The sequence below is a fragment of the Solanum tuberosum genome, unplaced genomic scaffold, assembly GCF_000226075.1.
Source record: "Solanum tuberosum cultivar DM 1-3 516 R44 unplaced genomic scaffold, SolTub_3.0 scf00524, whole genome shotgun sequence".
Taxonomy (NCBI): Eukaryota; Viridiplantae; Streptophyta; class Magnoliopsida; order Solanales; family Solanaceae; genus Solanum; species Solanum tuberosum.
The window spans coordinates 53,716-64,415 of NW_006239443.1; the positions used below are offsets into that span (position 1 = coordinate 53,716).

At 27.6% G+C, this 10,700-nt stretch overlaps 1 protein-coding gene across 1 annotated transcript; it reads left to right on the forward strand.

Moving 5' to 3' along the window:
• Nucleotides 1-5,064: 5,064 nt before the first annotated feature.
• Nucleotides 5,065-7,824, forward strand: LOC102586134 (uncharacterized). Its single transcript, XM_006364889.2, has 2 exons — nucleotides 5,065-5,494; nucleotides 7,223-7,824. Exons 1-2 carry the CDS (start codon nucleotides 5,176-5,178, stop codon nucleotides 7,549-7,551), a joined length of 648 nt encoding a protein of 215 aa, XP_006364951.1. The 5' UTR covers nucleotides 5,065-5,175; the 3' UTR covers nucleotides 7,552-7,824.
• The last annotated feature ends 2,876 nt before the right edge of the window (nucleotides 7,825-10,700 follow it).

Below are 10,700 nucleotides of genomic sequence, written 5' to 3' on the forward strand. Positions count from 1 at the left end.
AGAAAGTTAATCGAACCGTATCGATACCGAAGAGAAATCAATATAATTGGAATGATTTTAATATGTTTGATTTTAATTATATATTATAAAATATCCAAAAAATTAAAATAATGTAATTTTAAAAAAATAACCGACCGTGTTCCGTTGACACCCCTGACTATTACAACAAAACTACTAATAAAGAAGTAAGAAGTACACAAGTCAAGGCTTCTAATGTACTCCATTGACAAAGTAAGAATATGTAATGAGTGGAGTGAATAACAGTTAATGTGTGATAAGTTGATGGATTTGAAGAGATTAGTAAAACAAAATAAAATAAAAGTTGTTTCCATTAAAAAAAAAAAAAAAAAAAAAAATCCTAACCTCCAACCATCTTTTTAAAAAATACTTCATAAGAAAGACCTTTATTTTCAATAATTACCAACGACAAAAACACTTATAAAATGAGCATATTTTAAAACTTTAACCAAACAAATTATAAAACTCAAAATAGTGTAATCATGTGCATGATACATGAGAATTAATATTTATAAAATACTTTAAATATTAAGATAATAAAGGAATAATTTGAAAACAAATATACCTTAAATCTAAAACAAGTAGACATAACATGTATGAATAGTCAATTAATTTTTTTGTTTGGTCCCCTACCATTCCTCTTTGGTCCAAATAGTTTAAATGCATTCAATATTAATATTTTAAGCTCACATGGATAGAGTTATTATAAAATTGTTTGAATTTTTTTTTTATTGATGCTGATTTATAAGATTGATTTTGGAGGTGGGTGATGTTGTAGTTATAATTTTTTAAAAATTAATGGACGTCTCTCAATATTAACTGACCCACTATTTAATGTAGTTTAGTCCATCGACTCTTACTTCGTTTTAGGTCATAACTAACGGGTGTCCGTCAATTTTAACCTATAATTTCGACCTGTTATTAACGTTGTTCCAAAGTGAATTTTGACTTGTCCAAGTAAAAGCCCATTTAAAAATTGATTTGATTTATGAGAAAATTTTATATATTTTAAAATTCTTTTTTTTGCTTGATATGTTATATACCGTAATAAAGATTCTTTAAAAGTATGTTGATAATTTAACAAATTAATTTAAAAAATTAAAGTTGATAAGAGTTATATGGATTAGAATATGAACCATTTTTCTTCTCCTTTGATGAGTTGTTTCCACTATCATAGGATATAATTTGACACCTATATTTTTTTGTCCTTGGGAATAAACATCATAAAACATAAAGAATCTGTAGCAAATAAACAAATATACTAAAGTAAGGTATTTCCAAGTTACATTGCAATGAAAAAATAAAAGAAATAATGCATTTTAATAAATATTAATAAAATAAAAAAAAGAACCACCATATATATGTATCCTTCTAACCCTTATAATTGCTAACTATTCATTCAAAAAGAAAATCAAAATAATAATAATAAAAAAGAACCACTCATATATATGTATCCTTCTATCCCTTATAATTGCTAAATATTCATTCAAAAAGAAAATCAAAAGACTATTGGTACAAAAAATTTAATTATCAAAACCTTATTTCAAATTCATTATTTGAAATTCGAATTATCACAAAATAATAATTTCAATTTGGTATGAAACTAGACTCTATCAAACGTAAAATAATTATCAATTCAAATTTTAGACTAGAGATCTGCAAGAGCCCAACTTCCTTCCAACAGGATAGTATGAACAAGTTGTAGCTTTGTATAATTATAAAAATCATAAAGAAAGGCATTTACAAAATACCTTTAACACTTTGAGGGTATTACATAGTAAAATGTAATTTAACTTCAATAATTTTAACACAGATAAAACTTACCCACATCTGGTGTATACATGACTTTTACTTTATTAAATCATGTAACTATGAAAATTGCATTAATTTGATGTATACACTAGGTGTGAATAAGTTTTTACCACGTTGACTATAATTAATAATAATAAAAATTAAAGTATGTAAAATTGCCTAAAAGATGTGAAAATATGTGAAAATAAAGGAAAAAGGGAATAAAACATTCTTTATTCTTTGGTGGCTAAATTATAATTTCATCATTTTTCTCTCAATTTCTTTTTAGTTTAATTGGTTATGTTGTTAAATAAATAAAAATCTAAGAGAAAATGACAAAAATAGTCCCTTATGTTTGAATCCATCTTTAAAATAGTCCTTTAAGTATGAATTGAATAGTTTTAGTCCTTTAAGTTTGTTAAAAATTACTTTTTCTGTCTCAATTTATGTAACACATTTTTCTTTTTAGTTTTTCCAAAAAAATAAAAATAAAAATAAATAAAGGACCAAAACTATTTAGTACATATTTTTAAAATTATTTTAAACCTAGACTTAGATATGATTATGATTTCATTAAAATTGCAGAAATATGACAGTGTCAAAGAACATGGAAAGCACCTTCACTTAATTAAAATCAAATATTTAACATGTTTATTTTTGACACACTACAAAAGATCATTAAATTCCAGGGAAACTTAAAAGTCATTTATTTATATATTCAAACATTCCAGGTGTATGAATTAAATAAACATTGACTTATCCGGTCATTTTTATTCGTTCATTTTAGATTTTACACTCTCTTAAAAATAATGATTAATATGAGAGTTTATCATAATACTCACATTAATTTATATTCAATCTTAGGTCTTGAGAAATGATTTGATCAGTGTGTAAGTATTAATGTTGAGGGTACAATAAAAAATAATAATAATCTTTTCTTGATGTGTTAAAAGTGACAACTGAAAATGAAAATTGTATTTTTAAAAGTAGTGAACAAGTAAAATTGAACGGGGAGAGAGTAACTTAACATGTATACTATTTTTGTGTCAATTAGTCAAGATCGTGTATATTGTGTTAGATATTTATGTGTCCTATGATTTAATGCCATGTGCTCTACTACTTAGTAGTCAAAATTATCTATAAAAAAACAAGGGAACAAAAATTAAGTGAGAATATGAGATTATGACCCATCTTTTTAATATTTGACGATTATACAATATAGTCAAAGATTATTTATATCTTAAGAGAAAAATAACCTCAAGACAAGAAAAAGACAATTTTTTTAGTCATTGATTTAAAACACAAAAAATAAAGAAAGAGATAAATCACACAATTCAAAATAGTGATTGATGATTTAATCTAGATAAGTTGACTGGTCTAGAGGAATTAATGCAAAAGACATAGTCCAAAGTCTTTAATTAGAAGACTTTATATATATATATATAGCCCCATTGCTATTAACTTAGTTGGAAATTGTCCAACTAATACTATAATGTCTTTGGATGGATGGCTTTTTCAGTTTCATTATCATATTTACAAGCTTTAATTTGGTTCCAATGGTAGATCTACTTGTCTACTTATGTGACCCCCCACCCCCTACACACACCCCATACCAAAAAGTGTATAGTCCCCCACATTACTCCTAACTAAAATATTTTGCCCATTCTATATCTCCTAAGTTGCTCACATCACAAGAGGGTTTAAGTAGATTTAAAAAAAAAAAATGAAATTTCTAATCTTAAAAATAAGATAATTACCTACCATAACATATAAAGATAACTTGACGAAACAAAGCAACGACCGCAAAAAAAGCCAAAAACATGTTGGGACTTAGCACGTTGAAAAGGATTCATGTCTTTTATATAAAGGATCATAATTTATTTACATGAGAAAGTCTCAAGGATACTATAGCATAGCTAGAGAAATAGACTATGTGTGTAATGTGAGAGCCTCTAATTAAGGACTAAGGAACTATGTACATTGTACACCAACTCATGTTTTAATATTTTTGCTATAGATAATTGGTTAGGCCTCTAGTTTTTCTATTTTAGTAGGTTAGCTAGTAGCGCAAATTGGCTACGATTTTGTAATGTTTCACTTGGTGATTAATACAAGGGAAAATAATAGTTGTAGCCCCAAAATTGAAATTATCTACAAGCGGCCATGTCCTATTTTTAACTATTAATGCGTGTTTACTGGTATTAACCATCAAAGTACAATATATATATATACTCTGATGATATTAATAAGGAAGAAGCAGTGTTTTAGTGAAAACACTACCCAGTTACTCTTTGATACTATTAGAGTATATATATACTCTGATGACATCAAAGCGAGGAACATGCAGTGTTTTAATGAAAAAAATTGTTCAATTACTGCTTGATACCATCTGAGTCTATCGATACCATCAGAGTATATATATATACGATCTAATGATATCAAAGATGAAGAAGCATGGGTTTAGTGAATAGAACAAGGGGGCGGTCGGGTAATTAGTTTGAATCCTGGATTCAACCAGGATAAATATATTGGATTGGATCCACTTTGGGTAAACACTTTTACCTAATGGGTCCAATTTGTATATTTTTCCCTTAGTACAATATGTTACTTACCAAAAAAAAAAAGAGAAGATAACTCGACAATATGGTTATTTCTTACACTGATAATATATATAGTTTGAACTATTAATTAAGAGTGATTAATACTTTAGGGATAGTTTGGTTTGAAGACAAGTTATGATGGAATATGTTTGATTTGTTATATTAAAAATAATATGCATTGCATAATTTTAATATTAAGTTGTTTATTTATAATTAAAAAAAAAAAAAAAATACCCTCCATGTAAAAGATATGAAAAGTGATGTATAAAAAAAGGGTTGAAGGTGTATTTTTGTCATTTTAACTATTTTATCCCGAGATAAATTATTATTTCACCTAGAGACAGGGATAACTTATTTCAATACTTATTATTAATCTTGAGATAAATTATCACAAACTTTATAATTAAACAAAGAATTAAAAAATATACTACTAAAAATTTGTCCCAAAATTATTTCTTTTTATCCATCAGACCAGATTAGATGTTTTAAAGATTGTGTCCATAAATTATTGTTGATAATTCATCCTCGATCAAAAGACCAACATTTAGTTACGTGTCAAGATCATAGTGTGGGGGAGGGGTTAAAGACTTGCTCAAGCCATATATATTTCCACACATAAAAACACCCAAAACACAAACTTTTCTTTTTCCTTCAATTCTATTCACACACACAATATATATATTCTTTATTGTTACACTTCTCTTATAACTTTGTTAAACTTGAAACTACTCTCTCTTTCTCTTCAACTAAACTAACTAATAACAACATGAATGACAACACTAGTTGTTTGTGTTATTTCCATCCAAAAGAAGTGGTTGTGGGAGTATGTGCTTTGTGTTTGAATGAAAGACTCTTAATCTTAGCTTCTAAACAAGAAAAGATGATTAAGAAGAAGAAGAAGAAGATTATTATTAATTTAAGAGAAAAGATGAAGATTAATAATGATGATGGAGAAGAACATTCAAGAATGCATTATCTACCAAAGATATTTGCTTTAACCTCTTTTTTCAATCGTCTTGATATTAGACACTCACGCAAAGAGACTATTCATGATATTGATGTTTCTTCCACTTGTAGCTATGAAGGTACTACTACATAATTAACCATTCATTTCTCTTTTTCTCCTTCTTTAGTTCTCATGGATCGATTCAGAATTTAAAATTGATTGATATCATTATTTATTGTTTTTTACACTAGAGTTTCGTATTTGTTGAAATTTTACTGTTTTTTTCATACATATAGATAAAGAGACCATCAGAATTTTTAATGAGATTTATAAAAGATGAAAGTATACACGCGAAAAAACCTTTGGGAATTCAACCTAGCTATATTATATGTTCTTTTTAAGCTATAGATTTTGAAGTTGAAAACTTAAAATTTTAAAATTGAGTTTCTGAAGTTGTATTTGAGCATGTATTTTACTTAATACTGAAGTTTTGTGAGTGAAAGTCTCAAAACTGGCTTAAATATATTTGAAAATTAGATTGACAAAATGTAATGTGAAAGACAAATTTTCAAAATCTAAGGTCAAAGGCTAGCTCTAGGTATAAAATAATTTCAACTTCATGTATATTGTAATTTTTCATAATCCCCTTCGTTACAAGAAAATATGAAATTAGCTACAAAATTCATCGATAATCCATAACTAAAAAGCTCCCAACTAATTAAATTTTCTTAAAATTCATCGCTAAATGGAATTAACATAAAATTTTAGTTATTTAGCCGTAAAAGATTTTCCTATTCACTAAACTCCACACACACACACACATATAGAGAGAGAGAGATTTTTTAAAAATTGTTGGACTTAGTTGAACATGTTAAATCTATATTGCATCAGCAATTGTGTCCCTACCCACCCCCCTCACCCCACCCTTTTTTCTTTCTTTCTTTTGGCCAGGTCCCTTTTCTTGGGAACTTATGATGTTTTTGAATTTTTCAGCCTTTACTTTAACTTGGTTCTATATATTTGGACATTTATGTCATATTATTATTATATGCATAAAATTGATAAATGTAGCAACAAATTTTACTCAATTACTTTTATCCATTTAACAATAAAGCATTTTATGAAAACTATGAACTTAAATCAAATTTACTAGCATATAGTTCAGGTCGAAAGTTATGAGTTCACGTGAATATATAATCAAAAAACTACAACATGCAAACTACAAAGATACAAAACCCAATTTACTTGAAAAATAAGTTAATAGGAAAAAACAGTAATTTTGAACATTAGGTAGCAAGTGAATAACGACTAGCACCAAATAAGTGCCTTTTTAATAAAAATTTTTTATGATTATCTACATGTTCCTTTTTAACTTTTATATTTTCAATTGTATTCTGTTTTCATAGTTGAGTTTTGTGCAAACTTTCCATAAAAAGTGCATGTACTTATACTATAGTATTACAAAATTATGTGTTACGCAAATTAACCTTGCATATGAAGTATAGTTAATATAATTGTTGCATACTTATAATTAGGAGTGGAGCTATCTTCGGTGAAAAATTATACTTTTTATACTTGATTAAAATATTTTTTATGTACATATATTGAAACCCTTCAGCTAGTTTGTATATATACTTCTTTATTTTTTCATTATCCTTAATGAAAATTATAGCTCCAGCACTGCTTATAACTCTCTAATAACTAGTAATTCATTCAAATATGACTATCTAGCTTTTTTATTGAGATTTTTTTTTTTGGTTTTTGTTGTTGATATGAATTGACTTTAAATGCAAGTAAAATAACAACAATCATTGTTTTTTACTCATTATTTTATAGATCTAACTCTCAACTCTTTTGTTGTTTGTAGATTCTTTTATCTCAATAAAGTTTGAAAATAATGGAGTAGGCTCATGGGAGAAGGGAGCAGTTGGCACAGTACCAAAGTTGTCACTAATTAAGCATTGTGACAATAACAATAATAATATGTCTAATAAAGTTGCATTAATAGAGCATGTTACAAAGCCACGTATGCAACTTAGGTGGCGAAAGCGGATTGGTCACATCTTCCATCTCATTAAATTAAAGAGATCATCTACCAAAGGTGGTAATGCTAATCATGTGGGCACCAAATTAGAAGGTGTGAAGGTGAGACATGGATGGATAAGAACTCTTACAAAGAGAAAAACCAAACAATGAATTATATATATATATATATAATTCATAACAAGGCAAAGCAAAAACCAAAAGGGCTTTATGTCTAAGAAAAAAGTAAAAAAAGAGGGCCAAGCTTTCATCCACTTATTACTATCTCCTAGCTACCTTTTTAAAGTGTGAATGGAAATATAGCTTTTGTGAAGATTAGCTTGGCTTTTTCCCCTTTTTTATTTGTTATTTTTATATCTCCTTTCACTTGTTTGGCATATGTTGTATTCTAAAATTAATATGTGAGACAATCCCATGTTATAGCCACTTCTTGATTTGTCTAAGAAAAAAGGATAATGCTCAAAACATGAATTGATTTCTTCCTCTTATCCTACATCTATATGCATGTCTATGTTTGTGTCTATAACTCTTGCCTAACCCATGTTATGCAAGGTAGAAATGATAACATCCTACTCTATAGTTACATTTCAAATTGTACTATTTTTTATTAGTTTGTTTAGTGTCTGATAAAATATAGGGAAAAGGGTATGATATACGCCTCAATTTTGTCATTTAGAGCTGATATATCCCTCGTTATGAAAGTGATTCATATATACCCCTATATATGAGCCATTTGTATAATAGTAGGGGTATATATGAGTCACTTTCATAACAAGGTATATCAGCTCTAATGACAAAGTTGAGGGTATATCAGACCATTTTCCCTATTTTATATAACGTTTGGACCAGGCGAAGTAGAAACGATAACATCCACTCTATTTTTACCATTTAGATGATACTATTATTTTATTCGTTTGTTCTAATGTTAAACAATACGTTTGGTCAAATTGTGTATAGTATCTGAATCACACAAAGTAGAAATGTCAACCCATGTTATGTGAAGTTGAAACGATAACATCCTACTCTATCGTTACATTTCCAATTATACTATTTTTCATTAATCTATTCTAGTGTCTGATCGAATACATTTCATGATATTTTATATAGCATTTTGTATCATTCTAAGTAGAAATAATAACATCTCACTCCATTATTACCGTTTATATGATACAATTTTTTATTCGTATGTTCTAATGTCTAACAATACGTTTGGTTTAATTTTGTATAGTAGAAATGATAACATCCAACTCCTTCGTTACGATTCATATATAGTATATATATATGATAGTATTTTCTTTTCTATCCCCTTTCACTTGTTTGGCATATGTTGTAATTTAGGGGTGTACATGATTGGGTTGGCCTGGTTCAGATTTTTCAAATATCAAATCAAATCATTTGTGTCGAATTTTTAAATCTATAAACCAAACCAAACCAATAAAACTCGGGTTTTTCAACCTCGGGTTTTTCCGGGATTTTCGGATTTTCGAGTTTTTCCGGTAAAATATTCATACAAACATATAATTTACTTGTACTTCAAATATTTCTTTAGCCCTACCAAAATACAACTATCTAAGGTGTTTCTTAGGAAAATAACACAAAATATGATATGAGTAATGACACTAAAATATCCAACAAAAAAATACTACAATAATAACGAAATCGCGTAAAACAAATATTGCAAATTAACAAGTCATAATGAAAATGATCATAATTTAAAAGTACTAAATCATGCTAAAATTAAGTTTAATAAGTATTAGTTACATGACTAAATATTAAAGAAAATTAAAATTAAAAAACTATGAAAAAGTATAAGAAATATTTAAAAATTATATCAAAGTAAATATTTTTATGTGTAAAATAAAATTTTAAAATTATATATATAATTTCGGGTTGGTTTGGTCTCGGGTTGGTTTTTTTTAGTTAAAACCAAACCAACCCAAATATAAAGTCGGATTTTTTTTCAATACCAAACCAAGTCAAACCAACCACTAGTCGGGATTTTTTTCTTGGTTTGACTCAATTTGCAGTTTGATTCGGTTTTCGATTCGATTTTATACACCCCTATATGTTGTATACTAATGACAACCCCATGTTATATCCACTTCTTGAATTGTCTAAGAAAAAAAGGACATGCTCAAAGCATGAATTCTCTTCCCCATATCCTATATCTATATACATGTGTCTACATTTGTGTCTATAACTCCTGCCAACCCATGTTATGTATTGGCCTTTTTGGAAAGTGAAAATTTGCAAAAAGTCCAATCTAAATGCTCCACAAAAAGGAAGAAACTTGATTAAAGAAGGAATAGGAGCCATACCTCCTATGCTACAACTTGTCATCTAGTTGTCTTAGTCAGAACTAGGCATCTTCTCTTGCTTCACTTCACAACAATATCATTTTAGTGATTCTACAATAATTGATAGCTTTTGCTTTTTTGCTTGATAAGACAATTCTTGGAAAATTTTATGTGTTTATTCAAAATCTTATATTATAATATGTCTGACAGAACATTTGGTGAGATCATCAGGATCATGCTAACTACAAATAATAACATCCTACTCTATCTAAATGAGTACTATATATTTTCTTATTAGTCTATTCAAGTGTCTAATAGAACACATTTCGTGATATTTTGTATAGCATTCGAATCATGTGAAGTAGAAATGATAGCATTACTATATATAATAAGTGGGAATATCTACTACTTACTACATGACAAGTGTTGGATGATATGTGTTTGATAGTGTTGTACATTTTCTTTTATGGTTGTACCTTTAAAATTTATATTATTATTGTAATAAGTGGGAATATCTACTACTTACTACATGACAAGTGTTGAATGATATGTGTTTGATAGTGTTGTACATTTTCTTTTATGGTTGTACCTTTAAAATTTATATTATTATTGTAATAAGTGGGAATATCTACTACTTACTACATGACAAGTGTTGAATGATATGTGTTTGATAGTGTTGTACATTTTCTTTTATGGTTGTACCTTTAAAATTTATATTATTATTGTAATAAGTGGGAATATCTACTACTTACTACATGACAAGTGTTGAATGATATGTGTTTGATAGTGTTGTACATTTTCTTTTATGGTTGTACCTTTAAAATTTATATTATTATTGTAATAAGTGGGAATATCTACTACTTACTACATGACAAGTGTTGAATGATATGTGTTTGATAGTGTTGTACATTTTCTTTTATGGTTGTACCTTTAAAATTTATATTATTATTGTAATAAGTGGGAATATCTACTACTTACTACATGACAAGTGTTGGATGATATGTG